The sequence below is a fragment of the Sus scrofa genome, chromosome 15, assembly GCF_000003025.6.
Source record: "Sus scrofa isolate TJ Tabasco breed Duroc chromosome 15, Sscrofa11.1, whole genome shotgun sequence".
NCBI classification, from domain to species: domain Eukaryota; kingdom Metazoa; phylum Chordata; class Mammalia; order Artiodactyla; family Suidae; genus Sus; species Sus scrofa.
The window spans coordinates 90,982,695-91,005,524 of NC_010457.5; the positions used below are offsets into that span (position 1 = coordinate 90,982,695).

General features: G+C 36.7%; 1 protein-coding gene across 1 annotated transcript in view; it reads left to right on the top strand.

Moving 5' to 3' along the window:
* Positions 1–18,179, top strand: part of FSIP2 (fibrous sheath interacting protein 2) — a 98,807-nt gene extending 80,628 nt beyond the window's left edge. Inside the window, exons 21-24 of the mRNA XM_021075472.1 lie at positions 7,439–7,485; positions 12,754–12,797; positions 14,660–14,729; positions 18,023–18,179. Coding sequence (XP_020931131.1) covers positions 7,439–7,485; positions 12,754–12,797; positions 14,660–14,729; positions 18,023–18,159 — 298 coding nt within the window. The 3' untranslated portion in view covers positions 18,160–18,179. The remainder of the gene's footprint in view (positions 1–7,438; positions 7,486–12,753; positions 12,798–14,659; positions 14,730–18,022) is intronic.

Consider the following 22,830-nt stretch of genomic DNA (forward strand, 5'->3'; position numbering starts at 1 on the left):
GAAATGAAAGTAATACTTATGGGAAGAATGGGGTGTCAGATAAAATTATGATTGGAGCAAGCATTCAGCCTTAAACCTTCTCTCACTCCTTCTTATCCTTCCCTCCCTTGTCTCTCCACTGTGGACACTTCCTAAGGCCTTTCCTTTCTATTTGGTCCCTCATTTTTAGTTACCTGGTCTGTACATTCTTTCTAGTATAGCATCTTGTTGATCAAGAATTTTCTAGTGTGTTTTCTGTTCTTGGTTTTTCTTAACTTGGAATATAATAAGATACTATTATAACCCAGTGGCTTTCAGCCCAAAGGGTTCCCTCTCAACTCTCTTTGAGTACCCAAATGTACCAATGTATATAACTTCCAGTAAGAAGAATCCAAAGAAGAGAAGGAACCATGTAAGTTGGAGCATTCAGAGATGAATTCTAAGAAGCAATAGAGTTTGATATAAGTCTATAAGGATGGACAGCATTTGCATGAGAAGGCAGTCCAAGTTTAGATGACTATAACAGCAAAGTTTGCACTGTGTGGATTGAGAGAACAACTACACCATAGACTTGAAATTTAGTTAATAATTATATCTAGAACAGTTAGAACTTGTCTAAAATCATTCTTAAGTTTATAAGAATACTCATAACCTAGAAAAGGTACCATTTCTATTGAAGAAAAAGCAATGGATATGAATAGAAGAAAAATCTACCTGGTAACAATTTTTTCCCACATAGCATGATGGAATTGTTTCTCTTCGACACTGACATTATTTGGGAATATCTGTTCCTGGCCTATCATTTCCTCTTTCTCCTGCAGTAATGGTTTTTTTGTTTTGTTTTTTTGCTTTTTAGGGCTACACCCACAGCATATGGAGGTTCCCAGGCTAGGGGTAGAATTGAAGCTGTTACTCCTGGCCTACACCACAGAAACGCCAGATCTGAGCCATGTTGTAACCTACACCACAGCTCACGGCAATGCCAGGTCCTTAACCCACTGAGCAAGGCCAGGGATCAAACCTGCAGCCTCATGGATGCTAGTCGGATTCATTTCTGATGAGCCGCAACGGGAACTCCAGGTTGTCTTAAATAATTAGTAGTGCAGATACCTTTTTGTCATTTATATCAGTGAAGACAGAGGGCACAGATAATACCAAATAATGGTCAAGTTGGAGTAAGATAGCAGACCAAAAAAGAGCACACCCTTACTTTCTTGTAGAAACAAAAAATAAACACCTACAGAGTGATAAAACAACTTTCTATGAGCTCTGAAAAACAGTCAAATAACTGTAACAACCAAGTGAGTGCCCAAAGAAAACCCACATTAAAAGTGGTAGGAAATTCCACAGATTTTTTTTTTTAACTTGTCCTTGCCCAGCGCCAATCTCCAACATGATGTGGCACAGTTGGGAAGAAACTGCTAAATTCTGTTTTCTCTTGGGTGTGGAGAGAGCAGATTGGAATTTTTTTCAACATTCAGGCTTATCTGTGCACTACCTGAGGGAATGTTTTCTGTCTCATCTGAATAGAAGCACAATGGTGGTATAGTATGATCTAAGCCTGGAAACCACAAAAGGTAGATGCCATGGTGCATGAAAATCGCAAGGACTGCAGATGGATAAACACCTAGGGCAAGAGATTACAGGCAGAGGAAAACAACAGAACATCTAAGGCCCTGAGAAGAAACATGATCAGACTCTTAGGAAATAAAACTTTTAAAAGTAAGTCAGGAATACTGAAGAAGGAAAAAAAAAGTACATACACAGACCCTGAAAGGAAATAAGGGAATCAAAATGTGTATCTGTAGAGTATCAACTAACACGAAGGAAAGCAGTAGTGGGGGAAATGAGGGATTGAAAAGCTATAAAACATACAGAAAACATAGTAAAACTTTTTTTTTAACCATGGACATGTATTGCTTTTATTTTAAATTAATTGGAAAAAAAAAGAAAGATAAAAGAAACATCTTCATTCCCCAGGAAGTAACCTTAACCTTTCTGTCTATACACATCAGCCTTACCCCTCCAATCTTCCTCTAGTTTGTAAACAGCATTTGGCACAGTCAATACATGTCTGCTGAGTGTGTAGTAAAAGTCAGGGTTAAAGTCAGTTTTTTTTGGCTGTGCCTGCAGCATGAGAGAGTTCTTGGGCTAGGGATTGAACCTGCACCATGGCAGTGACATGAGCCACAGCAGTGACAATGCCGGAGCCCTAACCTGCTGAGCCACAGGGGATTCCTAAAGTCAGGCTTTGAGAAGCTTATAATCTGGATGGGGGATACTCATCTTGAACTGGAAAAGTATTTAATTTATAATTATTTTAAGAACCAAAAAAGGGAAGTAATTAGGTGTAATTGGATTAAACACTCCAATTAAAAGACAGATATTGACAGAATGGATTTAAACTGTACATTGGATCTAACTACATATTATCTGTAAGAGACTCACTTTAGATATAAGGACATACACAGGTTGAAAGTGAAATGATGAGGAGTTCCCTCTGTAGTGCAGTGGGTTGAAGATCTAGTGTTGTCTCTGCCTTGGCTAGGGTTAGGGTCACTGCTGAGGTATGGGTTCAATCCCCAGCCCAGTGCAGTGGGTTAAGGGTCTGGGGTTGCTGCAGCTGTGGCATAGGTTGCACCTGCAGCTCAGATTCAGTCCCTGGCCTGGGACTTCCATATGCTGTGCATGCAAAAGAAAAAAAGTGAAATGATGAGGAAAGATATCCCATGCAAAAGAAGCCAAAAGAGAGCAGGAGCAGCTATACTAATTCCAAACAAAATAGACTTTAAGGGAGTTCCCGTCGTGGCGCAGTGGTTAACGAATCCGACTAGGAACCATGAGGTTGCGGGTTCGGTCCCTGCCCTTGCTCAGTGGGTTAAGGATGCAGCATTGCCGTGAGCTGTGGTGTAGGTTGCAGACGCGGCTCGGATCCCACGTTGCTGTGGCTCTGGCGTAGGCTGGAGACTACAGCTCTGATTAGACCCCTAGCCTGGGAACCTCCATATGCCGCGGGAGCAGACCAAGAAATAACAAAAAGACCAAAAAAAAAATAGACTTTAAGTAAAAAACTGTTACAGGAGACAAGATTATATAATGATAAAAGAGTCAATTCACTAAGAAGATATAATGATTATAAACATATATACACCAAACATGAGAGTTCCAAAATATATGAAGCAAACATTGACAAAATTTAACAGAAAAATAGATAGCTCTACAATAATAGTAGGATAATTCAATAGACTACTCTCAATCATTGATAGAACAACCAGACAGAATATCTGGAGGTTTATATCAGCATAAACCACTTGGGCCAAACAGACATATGGAACACTCCACCCAACAATAGCAGAAAACATATTTTTCTGAAGTTCAGTGGAACATTATCCAGGATAAACCATATGTAGGCCAGGAAACAAATATTAATAGACTGATTTCATACAAAGTATCTTTTCTAATCAAAATTTAAATAATTAGAATTCAAAAGCGTAAGGAAGACTGAAAATTTACAAATATGTGGAAATTAAAACATTCTTAAATAACCAGTGGATCAAAGAAAAAACACAGGGGAAGTTAGAAAATATTTAAGGCAAATGAAATGAAAATGCAATAATACTAACGCTGATAGGATGCAGTTGAAAGTGGTGCATAGAGGGAAATTTATAGCTATAAATTCTTCACTTAAAAAGCTCTTATAATAACAACCTAATATTAATCCTTAAATGCCTAGAAAAAGAAAAACAAACTCTTATCATAAAGAAGGAAATAATAAAGGTTAGAGATAAACAAAATAGAGAATAGAAAAATAAATCAGTGAAACCGAGTTGGTTCTTCAAAAAGATTGATAAAATTAACCAACTTTTAGTTACATTGCAAGGAAAAAAGATTCAAATAGCTAAAATCATAAATGAAAGAAGGGACATTACAGTTGATTTTACATAAGTAAAAAGGATTATATTATTACTATGAACAACCTTATTCCAACAAATTGGATAATCTAAATGAAATAGACAAATTCCTGAAACATATGACCTATCAAGATCGATTTAGTAAAAGGCAAAAGATTTATAGGATATGAAGAGAAACCAGAGTATATAATATACGGCACAAATGAACCTTTCCACAGAAAAGAAACTCATGGACTTGGAGAATAGACTTGCGGTTGCCAAGGGGGAGGGGGAGGGAGAGGGATGGATTGGGAACTTGGGGTTAACAGATGTAGACTATTGCCTTTGGAATGGATTAGCAATGAGATCCTGCTGTGTAGCACTGGGAACTATGTCTAGTCACTTATGATGGAGCATGATAATGTGAGAAAAAAGTATGTGTAACTGGGTCACCATACTGTACAATAGAAAATTGACAGAACACTGTAAACCAGCTAAAATGGAAAAAAATAAAAATCATTATAAAAAAAGATTGATTTAGGAAAAAATTATGAACAAACCTATAACTAGTAAAGAAATTGAATCAGTTATTAAGCAGCTCCTAACAAGGAAAAATTCAGGACCGGATGGTTTCACTGGTGAATTCTTGCAAACATTTAAAGGAAAATTAACTAATGTTAATTAACTAATGTTCCTGAAATTCTTCCTCTAACTATTGATAAAGACCTCCTCAAAAACAAAACAAAACAACTCCTGAAACTACTTATACAAAAATCTTCAACAAAATATTAGCCAACAGAATTCAATAGAAGACTTAAAAGATTATATACCAACCACAACTAAAGAGGATTTATCCAAGTAGTACAAGGGAATTTCAAGATAATGAAAAGCAATCACTGTAATACAATACATTAACAAGATGAAAGAAGAAAACACATATTCTTGTCTAAATTTATGCAGAAAAACCATTTGATAAAATTCAACACCTTTTCATGATAACAACACTTAATAAACTAGGAATAGGAAGAAATACCCTCAAAATAATAAAAGCCATATATGGCAAAACTGCAATTAACATTATACTCAGGGTGAAAGCCTGAAGGATATTCTTCTAAAATAAGGAAAAAGACAAGGGAGTCCACTTTCACCACTTCTTTTCAGCATATTACCAGAAGTCCTGGCCAGAGCAATTAGACATGAAATAAAAGCCACCTAAATTGAAACAGAAATAAAATTAGCTCTGTTAATAGATGACATTATTTTAATGCAGAAAACCCTAAAGATTCCACGCAGAAAAGTTTTTGAATGAATCAAAGTTGCTAGATATAAAAACACAGAAAAAAGAAAAATAATTGCATTCCTATACACTAACAATAAACAACCTAAAAGCATATTAAGAAATATTCAATCTGCACTAGTATCAAACAGAATAAAATATTTGGTAATTAACCAAGCAGCAAAAGATTTGTACACTGAAAACTATAAAACATATTTGAAGGAAATTAAAGACAAATTAATGGAAATATTATGTGCTCATGAATTGAAAGATTTAATATTAAGATTTCAGTATTACCCAGAGTATCCTACAGATTAAATACAATCCTTATAAAAATACTTAATGACATGTTTTGCAAAAAAAAAAAATGAAAAAAAAAATCATTCTAAAACTTATCTCAAGGGACTCCTAATAGCCAAAACTAGCTTGACAGGGAAGAACAACCTTGGATTACCTGATTTTAAAGCTTACTACAGAGCCATGGTAATCAAAACAGTGTGGTGCTCTCATAAAGACAAATGTGTAGGGAGTTACCTTTGTGGTGCAGCGGAAATGAATCTGACTAGAATCCACGAGGATGTGGCTTTGATCCCTGGCCTCACTCACTAGGCTGGGGATCTGGCATTCCTGTCATGTAATTGTAGACGCAGCTTGGATCCCACAGTTGTTGTGGTGGCTGTGGCTGGCAGCTGTAGCTCCAATTTGACCCCCAGCCTGGGAACTTCTATATGTCACAGGCACAGCCCTAAAAAGCCAAAAAAAAAAAAAAAAAAAAAAAAAAAAGCATATGTACACCAATACAGTAGAACAGAGAGCCCAGAAACAAATCCTTAATATATGGTCAGATAGTTTTTGATAAGTGTGCCAAAAAATTATTATTAGTGGAGAAAGAACAGTCTTTTCAACAAAAGGTGTTGGGAAAACTAGATAACCACACAGACAAAAATGAAGTTAGACCCTTACCCTTATACTATGTATAAAAACTTAATCCATGGATCGAAGACCTACATAAAACTATAGAACTCCTATAAGAAAATATAGGGGGAAAGCACCATGACTTATATTTGGCAATAATTCTTGGATATGACACAAAAACACAAGCAGTAAAAGAAAAATTAGGTATGTTTTACTTAACCAAAATTAAAAATGTTTTGTTTCAGAGGACAGAGTGAAAAGTCATCACATAGAATAGGAGACAATATTTGTAAATCATATTATCTGATAAGAGATTACTACCCAAAATATATAAAGAACTCCTATAAATTCAACCCCAACAACAAGAACAAAAAAAGAAAAAAACGTGGTTAAAAATTAGAGGATTTGAATAGTAACTTCTACAAAGGGGATATACAAATGGGTAATAAGTACATGAAAAGATCCTCAACATCACTAATCATTAGGGAAATGTAAATCAAAACAACATCCTATTTCACACCCATTAGGATATATATCATCAAAAAAAAATTTTTTCAGATAATAATGTGATGGCATGAATGGAAGACACTAGAACTCTTATACAATGCTTCTGGGAATTAAAATGGCACAGTCACTAAAGAAAACAGTATGAAAGTTTCTCAAAAAATTAAATATAGAGATACTATATAATCCAGCAAGTCTACCTCTGAGTATAAACCACAAAGAATTGAAAACGGATTCAGATTTTTACACTCATATTCATAGCACTATTCACAACAGCCAATTTCTGGAGGCAACCCAAGAGTCCGCTGATGGATGAATAGATAAAACAAAACATGGTATATGCATTCAACAGAATATTCAGTTTTTAATAGGACAGACATGCGAACTCATGCTACATGTAACCTTGAAGACATTATGCTAAGTGAGTCAGTTACAAAACAACAGTATTGCATGATTCCACTTATGTAAGAAACCTAAATAGGCAGAAGATAGGATATTGGTGCCTGGAGATGGAGAGAGAGGGATATACAGTGTTATTATTTATGGAGTTAGTATTTACAGAGTTTCAGTTGGGGAAAATGAAAAAGTTCTAGAGATGGATGGTAGGGAAGGTTGCACAATAATGTAAATGTACTTAAGCACAGAACTGTACACTTAAAAATGGCTAAGATGGTAAATTTTATGTATATTTAACCAAAAATTTTAAAGTGGGCAAAAAAAGTCAATTTAGAAGTAATTTGTGTCAATTTGGAAACTAAGTGATACACTATTCCAGGTTTACTTGAAGAATGGTTGACAGATTGTTATTTAGTCAGTAATTCTTTCACTCATTAAATGCACAAAAAAATGAAATATTATTTTTCTTTTGTTTTAGTGAGACTGAAGACTGTGACCCAGATACAAGTACTAAAATTTTAAAAGGTTGGATTATTTTTCTTAATTAAAGTAGAAATATTCAAAAGAACACTGTACTGCTTTGTTCAGTTTTTTTAGCTATCAAACCTGAAGTTGATACTATTTGATTTTTTTTCCTTATGAGCTTGTCTACTTTTGGAAATTATCCAGAACTACATCATAGAGATATTAAAACAAGCCAACTAGTTTGCTCTGTTGATGATTTTGATCAAGAATGTGGTGTGATAATACAAACTTATATTTACCATGCTCCTATGAGAAATATCCACAAAATCAAGGTGTATCATATGAATTTCTAGCAGAACCAGAAGCCGTGATACTGGGATTTAACAATTTCTTTGAGAAATTATCTTTCCTTTGTACTTTGCCCTACCAAAATGCACCCCCAAAAAGGCTCTCTGTGAAAACCTAAGACGATTATTGTGGTTATAGCATGACCAAGAGATTGAGTGTCATGTTCCCTATAAAGTGGCCTTGAAATTTGAACTACATGTTTACTCTGGCTATTTTCAAACATGCAGCTCACTCCAGGAGTTACTTGAGAAACATATCCTCTCAACTTGGAAGTGGAGGTCATTTTTATTAAGATGATTCGTAGGATAACAATAAGTATGCCAGAATTCAGTAAATACACCATAACCAGAAGTTGTCAAAATAATCACTGATATGACTGTTGTATGATGGTATCATAGGCTGTTAGATTCAGACAGAAATCACTTGATATTATTTCCCCTCATTGTTTAGAAACTCAAGCACAGGGTGAGGAAGTGACTTGTCCAAGGTCACTTTGAGTCAGAAGCAGAGCCCAGTCTAGATCCCAAGACTTCTTACCCTAAATTCAGTGTTTTGTTTTGTTTTTTCCAACTTTGTCTTGGTGATCAAGCTTAACTCCTAAATCCTTCAGTAATACTGCAGCTGTCCAATTCAGTCATTTATTCATTCAAAGATTTACTGAGCACCTCCACTGTGTTCTAAAATTCCATTGTGAACAAGACCAAAACAGTCCCTGATCTCATAGAATTTACATTGTAACTTGAGGCGGAGCATCAAAGATAATTCCAAGTAAACTATTTCCCATCTCATTTGGAACAAGAGCCAAAGAAACTGCAATGGCTTGCAAAACTCTGTATCGTTTCCATGACTTTCTTGCTATTCCTTAAATATTCCAGGAATTCAGGGTCTTTGCACTTTCTGATCCTTCTGTAGTTGTTCTTCCCCGTGTCTACATTCCTCATCCCTCACTTTCAGATCTTTGTTCAGATCTCACCTTCTTAGTGAGGTCTTATTTGACCACACTCTTTTAACACTGTAATCTCATTCTCACAAATGTTACTACATATTCCACGTCTCGCTATTTTTCTCTCTAGCACTTATTACCATGTGACAGACTGCACAGGTTGATTATTTTTTCACTCTCTCCCTCTATAATGTAAGGTTCATGGAGATCACAGCTGTATTCCCAAGAGCCTAAAACAGGCATGTGGTAGGAGGATGCAGTTAGTAAAATTAAAGAGACTATGAGAATAATTAAGGAGGGTGCACAGGAATCCTGTTTTGGCTATGTTAAGATCAAGGTACCCATTAGACATTTAAGTTGAGGTGTGACATAAGCAATAGGAATTTTTTTTTTATTTTATTTTCCCACTGTACAGCAAGGGGGTCAGGTTATCCTTACATGTATACATTACAATTACAGTTTTTCCCCCACCATTTCTTCTGTTGCAACATGAGTATCTAGACATAGTTCTCAATGCTATTCAGCGGGATCTCCTTGTAAATCTATTCTAGGTTGTGTCTGAAAAGCCCAATCTCCCTATCCCTCCCACTCCCTCCCCCTCCCATCAGGCAGCCACAAGTCTCTTCTCCAAGTCCATGATTTTCTCTTCTGAGGAGATGTTCATTTGTGCTGGATATTAGATTCCAGGTATAAGTGATATCATATGGTATTTGTCTTTGTCTTTCTGGCTCATTTCACTCAGGATGAGATTCTCTAATTCCATCCATGTTGCTGCAAATGGCATTATGTCATCCTTTTTTATGGCTGAGTAGTATTCCATTGTGTATATATACCACCTCTTCCGAATCCAATCCTCTGTCGATGGACATTTGGGTTGATTCCATGTCCTGGCTATTGTGAATAGTGCTGCAAAAGTAGAGCTTTGTCCGGATAGATGCCCAAGAGTGGGATTGCGGGGTCATATGGAAGTTCTATGTATAGATTTCTAAGGTATCTCCAAACTTTTCCATAGTGGCTGTACCAGTTTACATTCCCACCAGCAGTGCAGGAGAGTTCCCTTTTCTCCACAGCCCCTCCAGCACTTGTTATTTGTGGATTTATTAATGATGGCCATTCTGACTGGGGTGAGGTGGTATCTCATGGTAGTTTTGATTTGCATTTCTCTTATAATCAGCGATGTTGAGCATTTTTTCATGTGTTTGTTGGCCATCTGTGTATCTTCCTTGGAGAAATGTCTGTTCAGGTCTTTTGCCCATTTTTCCATTGGGTTGTTGGTTTTTTTGCTGTTGAGTTGTATAAGTTGCTTATATATTCTAGAGATTAAGCCCTTGTCAGTTGCATCATTTGAAACTATTTTCTCCCATTCTGTAAGTTGTCTTTTTGTTTTCTTGTGGGTTTCCTTTGCTGTGCAAAAGCGTTTCAGTTTGATGAGGTCCCATGGGTTTATTTTTGCTCTAATTTCTATTGCTTTGGGAGACTGACCTGAGAAAATATTCATGATGTTGATGTCAGAGAGTGTTTTGCCTATGTTTTCTTCTAGGAGTTTGATGGTGTCCTGTCGTATATTTAAGTCTTTCAGCCATTTGGAGTTGATTTTTGTGCATGGTGTGAGGGTGTGTTCTAGTTTCATGGCTTTGCATGCAGCTGTCCAGGTTTCCCAGCAATGCTTGCTGAATAGACTTTCCTTTTCCCATTTGATGTTCTTGCCTCCCTTGTCAAAGATTAATTGACCATGGGTGTCAGGGTTTATTTCCAGATTCTCTATTCTGTTCCATTGGTCTGTCTGTCTGTTTTGATAGCAGTACCACACTGTTTTGATGACTGTGGCTTTGTAGTATTTCTTGAAGTCTTGGAGAGTTATGCCTCCTGCTTGGTTTTTGTTTCTCAGGATTGCTTTGGCGATTCTGGGTCTTTTGTGGTTCCATATAAATGTTTGGATTGTTTGTTCTAGTTCTGTGAAAAATGTCATGGGTAATTGGATAGGGATTGCATTGAATCTGTAGATTGCTTTGGGTAGTATGGCCATTTTCACAATATTGATTTTCCCAATCCAGGAACATGGAATATCTTTCCATTTCTTTACATCTTCTTTGATTTCTTTGATTAAAGTTTTATAGTTCTCGGCATATAGGTCCTTTACCTCTTTGGTCAGGTGTATTCCGAGGTATTTGATTTTGTGTGGTACAATTTTAAAAGGTATCGTATTTTTGTATTCCTTTTCTAATGTTTCATTGCTGGTATACAGAAATGCCACTGACTTCTGAATGTTAATCTTATATCCTGCCACTTTGCTGAATTTATTAATCAGTTCAAGGAGTTTTGGGGTTGAGTCCTTAGGGTTTTCTAGGTATAGAATCATGTCATCTGCATACAGTGACAGTTTGATCTCTTCTCTTCCTATATGGATGCCTTTGATTTCTTTTGTTTGTCTAATTGCTGTGGCTAAGACTTCCAAAACGATGTTGAAGAGCAGTGGTGAGAGTGGGCATCCCTGTCTTGTTCCAGATTTGAGTGAGAAGGCTTTCAGTTTTTCCCCATTGAGGATTATATTTGCTGTGGGTTTCTCATAAATGGCTTTGATTATATTCAGGAATGTTCCCTCTATACCCACTTTGGCGAGGGTCTTGATCATGAATGGATGTTGGACTTTGTCAAATGCTTTTTCTGCGTCTATTGAGATGATCATATGATTTTTGACTTTTTTTTTGTTAATGTGGTGTATGATGCTGATTGATTTGCATAGCAATAGGAATTTAAGTGTAGAGTGCAATGACAAGGTCAGGGTTGAACATATACATTCTTAATTTTAGTTTATAGTTTTGTATAGAATACAGAATAAAATCTCAAATAACTTAAATGTGAATATCTTAAAATTCGGAATTCATTGAATCTTCATCAAAACAAATTCCTAGTAGATCCTGGAAAGGTGATAGCCATCTAACCTAGAAACATAAAAACTGGTGTAGTTTTTAAGCCCTAGTAGTAAATCCATATGGCCTCAGTTGTTTAAAAGCAAAAGTCAGTTCAATTATGTACAATATAGAGTCAGACACTTTAGAAATATCAACCAACAATGAAATTTTGCCAATTTCATCAGATAAGTCAAATAATCAGCTCTTCTTATATTTGACTTAATTGAGGTTTTACTACTTTTTTCCCCCCAGAGCCTACATTGAACCAAAGGGTTATTCAGAGAGTAACCGCTTGTGTTGACTCTTGATGATTACATGCCCATAAAATACATAGTTTTTACATATGTGATATATCATTGAATCCTCTTGTGAGACCGGAAGAAAACAGTTTCATTCACAGTCTACACTTGGGATGACTAAGAGAGAAATTAGACTCAATTTGCCAATATTTGCAGAGTTATAAGTAGGCTAAAACTCAAATTTAGGTTTTCTGACTCTAGCAGGTTAGAGTGGTGGGTCTTAGTGAAACTTCTCTCATGGTATCATTTCTACCTCTTTGGGTTGAATTTACTGATACATTGATCTCCCCTGAAATTTAGGCAACTTTTAGTACTGCAACAACTCCATCAGATTTCCTCTTGATATTGCTTCAAAATTCGTTTGATTCTCACCCAAAGTATCTCATAAGAATAGCACCTCCCTCTTTGTTCCAGTTATCTGCTTTTAATTAGCTATGTAGAATCAAAGAGCATAGAGCTGGGAATGTTCTTAGGTATCACCTATAAGATAACTTCTCATTTCAGCTGTAAATAAATAGGCCCATAGAGATTGAGTGGTCATGCATAGATGTATAGCTACCGAGTTACAGAACCTGCTTTTCCTACTATATCACACTTCATCTTTCATAATTACTAAAAGAAGGGCTAATACATGCCCCAGAATTTTAGGGATCTCATCTATCTCAATTTTGTTCGCACTGTCTATACACTAAAAATAATAGTTATTTCTTCTATCTGTCTAAATTCTATGACTTTCTTGTGAAAAACAGTAAGATTAGGTTTGTGTTAACACTATTCATGCTTCAAAATACAAATTAATGCTTTTTTTCCTTTCCCTTATCCACAGAATATTCTCAGGAACTAAAGCCAGAGAATTCAAACAGTATTAAGGTAAATACTTTTTCAATAGCCTCTAATTAGTACATTCATTAGTAATGGGTTCCAGTTGAATACAGCCTATTTTTCAAGGTCAAATCAGAGACTGTTGCTACTTGAGGGGCATCAGGAAGCATTCCCCTATTTCTAATTTCTTCAGGCTCAGATCTCTTCCTGACTGAGACTTGTCCATAGCACCCAAAAACTCCATTAATCAAAATTCTCACCTTAAGTGCATAGGATAAGCTACCGTTCCTCCCTAGGACCTAGATACAATTTCATTCCTTAACTCCATTGCTGCAGTCTCTGGAGAAAACCTAGGGCAGGTAGACCCAAGTGATGGACTTGATAAAGGAAGGGAGGAAACTGAAGCTTCAAAGGACTGACTAAAGTCAGTTTTTCAAAAGGCCCAGCTACCTTCTAATGTAAACTCAGGAAGTGCTCTCTTTCCGAATCTTTTTTAGAAAGTTTCCAATGGTGCTCAAGCTACGGATCTTCTGTTTTATCTGCATGTTTCTTAGCTCAATTTTGTTCCACCTTTAAGCAAATCTCCCCAACTCCATGACACACAGTCCCTCAAATTATCCAGTCACTTCTCATTATCAGAGTAATTTTCAGAACCAAATCTTACAACTTATACTTAAGCTAACTTTTGCCACATCTCTAAAGATACTGGGTTCATTCCTCACATATAAACATCTATTTGACAACCTCAGGCTTCACTTAGGCCATATTTAAAAAAAAAAAAAAAAACATATGGCACTAAAGAGGAGACAAAGAATCTAGAGTCTGAGGGCCTAATATTCAGCAAATATTCTGAATCAAATGGAAAGCTAGACATTCTTAGCAGAACTTAAGTGTAGTTACTCATCTCAGACACAGGATAACATTTGCTCTCCACTTCATGACTAGGAATTATCAGTGGGATTATCAATTCTAATTCTCACACAGTAGAGTCATGTGTTTGTTTTTTAGTATCTAAATGTGTCCCACCCACAGGGATTTCAATTCCAGTGGTGGTGTGGGACCCAGGGATTCATATTTTTAAACAATTTTTCACAGGTAGCTCTTATTGTGCAGCCAATAATGAGAGTAAGTTTTGTAGATAGTCTCTGCTCCATTTTAATCTTTAGGTATCCTGTTTAAAAACCTCAATACATAAATTTCTTCTAGTCCTCTTGAAAGAACTATGGTAAAACTCCCACATTAATATCTGGTAGTCTTTACATAATCTATACACAATACATTGTATATTACATGCATTCAGACTTATTTCATTGACTTGTTTACTTCCCTTTAAAATTGTTAGCACTGTAGAATAGCTACAGTGAAGTCCATCTACCTGTCCCAGGCTATTTTAAGCCTTTCTGGAAAAATTGCTACTTTTGAAACCAAAGATATGATAAAGGCCTACAGAGTAAAGCCAGTATCTGAGCCATGTTCCCCTCCCTAGGTTCACACAGCCACTTTATTTCTCCAGATTCCAAAATGGCTAAGATTCCCATACAGGGAAATTAGAGTTATGTAGTAAACATCTATTTTTCCTTCTCTCATATCCAGTATCAGAAAAGAATTTATAATTGACTACTCCAACTCATCCAGGATAGGGGGAGACAGAGCTGACATTTTTTTGTCAGTTAGGATGTCTGAGCCTTCAATCATCATTTAGTAGTCAAGGCCCATATCTGTGAAAAGGGTCAATCCTACACATCATAATTGGCAAAAATTATGGGTCTCAGTCTCAGAGCATAATTATTTGTGACTGCAGGGCACAGATATTACATTAACTGCTATAATGATTATACTACATCTCTGGAGGATATCTATATATAATATGTAAGAAAAGACTGAGTCAATATTTTGCTTTGTCTTGGCAGTTTATCACCATATTTGAAGGAAATGAGAATATTCTTGGCAGTGTGAATCCCTCAAAAGAAGTCGTTTCAGGTACAAAATATACTATCCTTTTAATATTACTCCTGAAATGAGTGGTTTCTCTCATCACTTGCAGTATTGACACCTATTATCAATATGAGATTGCTATGTATAAAAATATAAATAGTAAGATATTATCTCTATCATAGTTTATTATGCAATTCTAAAACCAAAAGGGTAATAGATAATGGAACTAATATTGATTATGTATTAGCTACCTTCATTTTACTAAAGAGAGAGTGAGAGAAGGTTGCTTAAGGTCTCCCCAAGCTAGTAAGCTGCAGAGCTGGGATTCAAGTACAGATCTGACCGACTTCAAAGCCTAAGCACATTCAGCATGACCATATTTCACACAGTCAAATATTTATAGGTGCTAGGTGGGTAACATAAATAACACTAGTAGTTTGAGCACGAGTCTGTGGTTCACTGGAGATGTCATGTCCCATTTAAAAAAAGGAGCTGCTCACAGGTCCAGTCATTGGTCTTTGCTAGATTGTTGGTAATTCAGGTCTTAGCATTCTTCAAAAGAAACTGGAGGTGGAAGTTTTATGTGAAAATTCCCAAATTTCTAGTTGTATCAAGTAATTCAAAACACTATATGGACCAAATAAAACTTGTTCATATCTCCTTTACCATATTGTGTTCCTTCAGCAAGTCTTAGAGCTCTGATTTACAAAAGAAGAAATGGAAGTAAATAACTGTCTGAAGTTACACAGTCAACAAATGGAGAGCTTTAAGGGCTCAAAAGCATATCTTCTGACTTTAACCCTACATTCTTTCTTCCCTCTACATTGAGGTTCCATAGAGCTGCCATTGCATCCTGGAAATAGGTCCTCATTGGGTAAATGACCAGATAGCTTATGGTTTTGGAGTGAAAAGAACTATTAACTGATAAAAACAAGGGGTCACTGTTTTTTGTGTGGATGATGCTAGGACACCAACTATCCACCAGTCATCTAATAATGAATGTGGATTTAGGCAGTATCTTCAGTGTTGTTTCTAGGAACTGCCCTGGAACCACCTAGGATACCTTTTAACAATGCAGATTCCCGGCTTCTCTCCAGACTGGCTAAGTTATTAGCATTTTGGAGTAATGGTGCCCAGGAATCTGCATTTTTAACAAGATAACTAAGTTTTCAGGACATTAACTCTTAACTCTCCAATGAGAATTTCAGAAGCCTTGGAATAATGCCTCAATTGTGTTAGTATACTTTTTTATCTTGCTTTTTCAGAAAAGCACACCAAAAAACTTAAAATATACTTTCTTATTCTTTATTTATGCTACTGGCTTTCTTAGCTTTAAATTTTCTGTTGGCCATTTTAGCTTTAACCATAGAAAATTACCTTGCTAGAAAAAAGAAATCTTGGAGTTCCTGTCATGGCTCAGCAGTTAGCAAACCCGACTAGCATCCGTGTGGACACGGGTTCAATCCCTGTTTTCACTCAGTGGGTAAAGGATCTGGCATTGCCGTGAGCTGTGGCGTAGGTCACACACAGACATGGCTTGGATCCCGCATTGCTGTGGCTCTGGTGTAGGCCAGTGGCTGCAGCTCAAATTGGACCGCTAGCCTAAGAACCTCCATACTCCATGGGGGCAGAAAGAGACTGAAAAAAAAAAAAAAAAAGACAAGACAAATCTAGGTAACTGCAAGATATATAGCCATGAACTGGCATTTACTGGAATTAAGAAAATATAGGCTTTTATGACTGTGTGTTTTCATGACCTATCACATCTTATTGTTAAGTATGAGAAAAGTACATAAATGTTCACCTCTGTCTTTACATATAAAATAATCATTTTCTTTAATTATAATATGATTTTCTCTAAAAACCCATGCCCTGAAGAAATGGTACAGAAAAATGAATCCAAAAGGAAAATCTTTTATTTTTCTCTGCAGCCCTCTCTTCACATAACAACAACAACAAAAAAATCACTTGAAGTTAGTGAACTCAAAATTTACCTAAAGTGGTGATAAATTATTAGCAGTTTTAATGCACTTTTGTTTTCAGTTGAGCACTCTGAAATACACACCCTCACTGTAAAGTGTTGAAAGTAACTCTCCCATGTGAGTTTAGCTCACCAGGCTTTCTTCTTCTTCTTTTTTTTTTTTTTGGTCTTTTTGCCTTTTCTAGGGCCGCTCGAGCAGCATATGGAGGTTCCCAGGCTAGGGGTCCAATCAGAGCTGTAGCCGCCAGCCTACGCCAGACCCACAGCAACGCAGGACCCGAACTGCATCTGCAACCTACACCACAGCTCACAGCAACGCCAGATCCTTAACCCACTGAGCAAGGGCAGGGACTGAACCCGCAACCTCATGGTTCCTAGTCGGATTTGTTAACCACTGCACCATGGCAGAAACTCCTCACCAGGCTTTTTAAGAGTTTTCTGCTAGAAAAATATTCTTTGCATACCTGATTAGAGAAGTAGCAGAGTGTAATAGGAATAATGGCGCCATGAGAATCAGAAGGCTGGACCCTAATCCAGCTTGGCCACTTTCTACTCATGTAATCTTAGACAAAGTTTCTGACCTCACCAAGATTTATATCCAAAAATGGAGATATCACTTTTTCTGTTTCTTTCACAGGCATGTTGGAAGGGTCAAATCAAAAGAATCTCTAGAGTTCCCATTGTGGCTCAGCAGAAATGAATCTGACTAGTATCCATGAGGATGCAAGTTCGATCCCTGGCCTTGCTCAGTGGGTTAAGGATCCAGCGCTGTAGTAAGCTGTGGGGTAGGTCACAGACATGGTTCGGATCTGGCATTGCTGTGGCTGTGGTGTGGGCTGGTAGCTACAGTTTAATTCAAACCCTAGCCTGAGAACTTCCATATGCCATGAGTGCAGCCCTAAAAAGAACAAAACAAAAAAAAAAAAAAGAAAGAAAAAAAAATCTTTGTGAATTTTTGTTTCTTTGTCTTTTTAGGGCCGCACCCATGGCATATGGAAGTTCCCAGGCTAAGGGTCTAATCAGAGCTTTAGCTGCTGACCTACACCACAGCCACAGCAACTCGGGATCTGAGCCACTTTTGCAACCTACCCCAGGTTCGCAGCAAAGCTGGATCCTTAACCCACTGAGCAAGGCCAGGGATCAAACACACATCCTCATGGATACTAGTCAGGTTCGTTTCCACTGAGCCATAATGGGAACTCCAAATCTTTATGAATGTTTTTTAAATCCCATAAATTATTTTATAAATGTCAATTTCTGAATTCTAAATCACCAGTGCTATAGTATGACTGCATCAATTCAAATGTCTAGTAAATATACATACTACCTTTTTTTTTTTTTTCCGCTTTATCCACAGAAACTTTCAAGCCCAGTATTTCCAAACAAGGATCTAATATGCTGGCAAGGGTATCTTCAGCTTTGTCAAAAGTGTTTTCTCGAACTAACACCAATATTTCCAGATCTTCCTCACCACATCACCAGGACAAGCAATGAAGCTTCTGTACCTGATATAACTATGCTTACATTTCTCTTAGAAAATAAAATATTTTATAAGACATAACATAATGTCCCATAAAGATGATTCTTCTAGTACTGAGCAAAAAATTAAGAGAAAGATAAGTATAATGGAGACCTGGGTAAGTGAAAGTTTTAATAAATGCTTTTGATAAGCATTTTGGTATAAGGAGCTACTAGTGCTAGCATTATGTACCATGAGGATAAAGAAAAAACGTGTACTCTACTCAGTAAACCAGTCAGCCCCCATTACCTGAAAACAAAATTGAACTTTTCCTATTAAATTCTTGGAGGGTATTTTCACTAAAATAGTTAACGGATTGAGATGAAACTCAGGCTGAACTCTATGACACAGCCATGAAAACGATGGACTCACTGTAAAAGGGGTATTTGGATGTTCAAATAAAAGTATTTATGCCACCTGCAGATACCTTCATTAGTTTATAAAACACCTCCCAAACAAAAATATCCAACTATGGATAAATTTTCTATGCATAAAAATAACCTGTCACTAAAAGCCCCTTTACATACAGCATACCTTTTTGGATAAAATACCATCAATAAATAAATTTTTGGTCAGTAAAGTTATTAGATTCCTTATATAAATCTCATATGAATATAGCTATCAAGTTTCTATTTGTAAGAACATAAAAAGTACTGAGGAAAACTGAACAAGATGGATATCTAGTACATAAAGTTTTCAAAATCAGTTAAGTTGCTTCTTTGTGATACATGTCCAGCTTCATTCAGCATATTCGTCTCTGGATTCTAAAAATCTTGTTTACTAGATCTAAAAGGTAGACCAAATAGTAAAGAATGTCAGTCATCATCCTTATCTATTCTAATACTGACTCATGCATTGTTAGAGAATGTAGAATTTTCTCTTGTATCTACAATTCTCTTTTTCTTTTGTCTTTTTAGGGCTGCACTAGCAGCATATGGAGGTACCCAGACTGGGGGTCAAGTTGGAGCTGTAGATGCTGGCCTACACCACAGACATAGCAACATGGGATCTAAGCCACATTTTGACCCACATCCTCATGGATACTAGTCAGGTTCATTAACCACTGAGCCACAACGGGAACTCTATACCTATAATTTTCTTGACAGTAGCCAGTGCTAAAGCAGAAACATCAGAGAAAATTTTGTATGGAAAAAGTGATTTAAATTATTGATAAATTTAAGTTTCAGGGGAAAGCTTAATACAGAAAAGTTTCTGTTAGACATGATGTGTTAAATGAAACTTTGTGGATGTTTAGATAACTTAGTAGAAATATGCTAAAAGTATTAAAGACTGTGTTAAAAAAATACTACCAGATAAAATACACAGTATCTAAATTTCTTGAAGTAACAGTCTTTGAGCTGCTGATTCTGGAAAATATCCTTTAAATCCATAAGGCGTGGGGATGATTTCTCAAGTTGTTGATTTTCTTTTAGTGTACTAACACAGAAGCTGACAAACCTTTTATTTGAAAGGCTAGATAGTAAACATCATAGTTTTGTATGGCACTGATGCTCTGTCAAAACTATTCCGTTGTGACTTTGTAGCACAAAACCAACCATAGACAATATACACACAAAGCGAATGTGGCTGGAATTCAATGAATATTTATGAAAAATAAAATTTCAACTTGATTTTCACATCATAAACTATTGATTTCTTTTCAGTATTAAAAAAATTCTAAAACTAGGTAAAGGACCTATATGCCGAGAACTATAAAACTTTAATCAAAGAAATCAAAGAAGACGTAAAGAAATGGAAAGATATTCCATGTTCCTGGATTGGGAAAATCAATATTGTAAAAATGGCCATACTACCCAAAGCAATCTACAGATTCAATGCAATCCCTATCCAATTACCCATGACATTTTTCACAGAACTAGAACAAACAATCCAAACATTTATATGGAACCACAAAAGACCCAGAATCGCCAAAGCAATCCTGAGAAACAAAAACCAAGCAGGAGGCATAACTCTCCCAGACTTCAAGAAATACTACAAAGCCACAGTCATCAAAACAGTGTGGTACTGGTACCAAAACAGACAGACAGACCAATGGAACAGAATAGAGAACCCGGAAATAAACCCTGACACCTATGGTCAATTAATCTTTGACAAGGGAGGCAAGAACATAAAATGGGAAAAAGAAAGTCTATTCAGCAAGCATTGCTGGGAAACCTGGACAGCTGCATGCAAAGCCATGAGACTAGAACACACCCTCACACCATGCACAAAAATAAACTCCAAATGGCTGAAAGACTTAAATATACGACAGGACACCATCAAACTCCTAGAAGAAAACATAGGCAAAACACTCTCTGACATCAACATCATGAATATTTTCTCAGGTCAGTCTCCCAAAGCAATAGAAATTAGAGCAAAAATAAACCCATGGGACCTCATCAAACTGAAACGCTTTTGCACAGCAAAGGAAACCCACAAGAAAACAAAAAGACAACTTACAGAATGGGAGAAAATAGTTTCAAATGATGCAACTGACAAGGGCTTAATCTCTAGAATATATAAGCAACTTATACAACTCAACAGCAAAAAAACCAATCAATCAATGAAAAAATGGGCAAAAGACCTGAGTAGACATTTCTCCAAAGAAGATATACAGATGGCCAACAAACACATGAAAAAATGCTCAACATCGCTGGTTATAAGAGAAATGCAAATCAAAACAACCATGAGATACCACCTCACCCCAGTCAGAATGGCCATCATTAATAAATCCACAAATAACAAGTGCTGGAGGGGCTGTGGAGAATAGGGAACCCTCTTGCACTGTTGGTGGGAATGTCAACTGGTACAGCCACTATGGAGAATAGTTTGGAGATACCTTAGAAATCTATCCATAGAACTTCCATATGACCCCACAATCCCACTCTTGGGCATCTATCCGGACAAAACTCTACTTAAAAGAGACACATGCACCCGCATGTTCATTGCAGCACTATTCACAATAGCCAGGACATGGAAACAACCCAAATGTCCATTGACAGATGATTGGATTTGGAAGAGGTGGTATATATACACAATGGAATACTACTCAGCCATAAAAAAGAATGCCATAATGCCATTTGCAGCAACATGGATGGAGCTAGAGAATCTCATCCTGAGTGAAATGAGCCAGAAAGACAAAGACAAATACCATATGATATCACTTATACCTGGAATCTAATATCCAGCACAAATGAACATCTCCTTAGAAAAAAAAATCAGGGGAGTTCCTGTCGTGGTGCAGTGGTTAACGAATCCGACTAGGAACCATGAGGTTGCGGGTTCGATCCCTGCCCTTGCTCAGTGGGTTGACGATCCGGCGTTGCCGTGAGCTGTGGTGTAAGTTGCAGACACGGCTCGGATCCTGCGTTGCTGTGGCTCTGGCGTAGGCCAGTGGCTACAGCTCCGATTCGACCCCTAACCTGGGAACCTCCATATGCCGCGGGAGCGGCCCAAAGAAATAGCAAAAAGACAAAAAAAAAAAAAAGAAAAAAAAAAAGAAAAGAAAATCATGGACTTGGAGAAGAGACTTGTGGCTGCCTGAAGGGAGGGGGAGGGAGTGGGAGGGATCGGAGCTTGGGCTTATCAGACACAACTTAGAATAGATTTACAAGGAGATCCTGCTGAATAGCATTGAGAACTTCGTCTAGATACTCATGTTGCAACAGAAGAAAGGCTGGGGGAAAAATGTAATTGTAACGTATACATGTAAGGATAACCTGACCCCCTTGCTGTACAGTGGGAAAATTAAAAAAAAAAAAAAAAATTCTAAAACCACTCTTAGTTTGCATAGCAGTCAAAAATAAATGGCAGACCAAGTTTACCCCATGAGTGGGTAGTTTGCTGACTCATGTACTATAAATATTTGAAAGCTATAAATTAACTTGGCATGATTAAAAGCATAGATTTATAAAAACAATGAATTTTACTTGTAAAGTTTTAAATGTTATTACAAAAATTAATACATAAGGTTCAAATGTTCACCTTTTTAGTGATTTGATTATTGAATACATTGTCAGGAAGGCACATGAGTATTCCGATAAAATATACTTTGCATTAGAAAAAAAGAGATAAAGATTTAATTTGAAGTTGAATTTCCATTAAAAAAATGTTTACTACCTTATGGATGGTTAATCGAAATGGACCCAGACATATTTTCAGAGCACTTAGTAGTGACATTTGTAAAACTTCTACATTAGTCTTGATAGCAGCAAAATGGAGTATGCAGCTTGAAGTTCCCATTACCTCACAGAAACTCTGAGAAACAAAAACAGTCAGGCCCAACTTTTCAGAACTCTGGAAAAAAGTTAAAGGTTTATTATAGTAAGTAACTGAAAATTGAATCAGGAAAAAAAAAAAAAAAACGGTAACTTCAAAATGGCACCAAAGATTTATGATGTTTTTGCTTGCCCATGCCTCACCTCCTTCCAAACAGAGTATCAATCTTAAAAAAAAGAAAAAGAAAAAGAAACTTGTATTCCTTGTGTCGTTGGTCCCTGGTTCTGGAGGGAGCAGAGAAGACTTCATCAGAAAATTATTGGTCTGTTACAAAATGTCTAGGAGCTGCATGAAATAGTGATGCAAGGCACTTGTCTGTTCCACTGATCAGAAAAGTGGTGGACAATGAAGAAAAAAAAAAAAAAAAA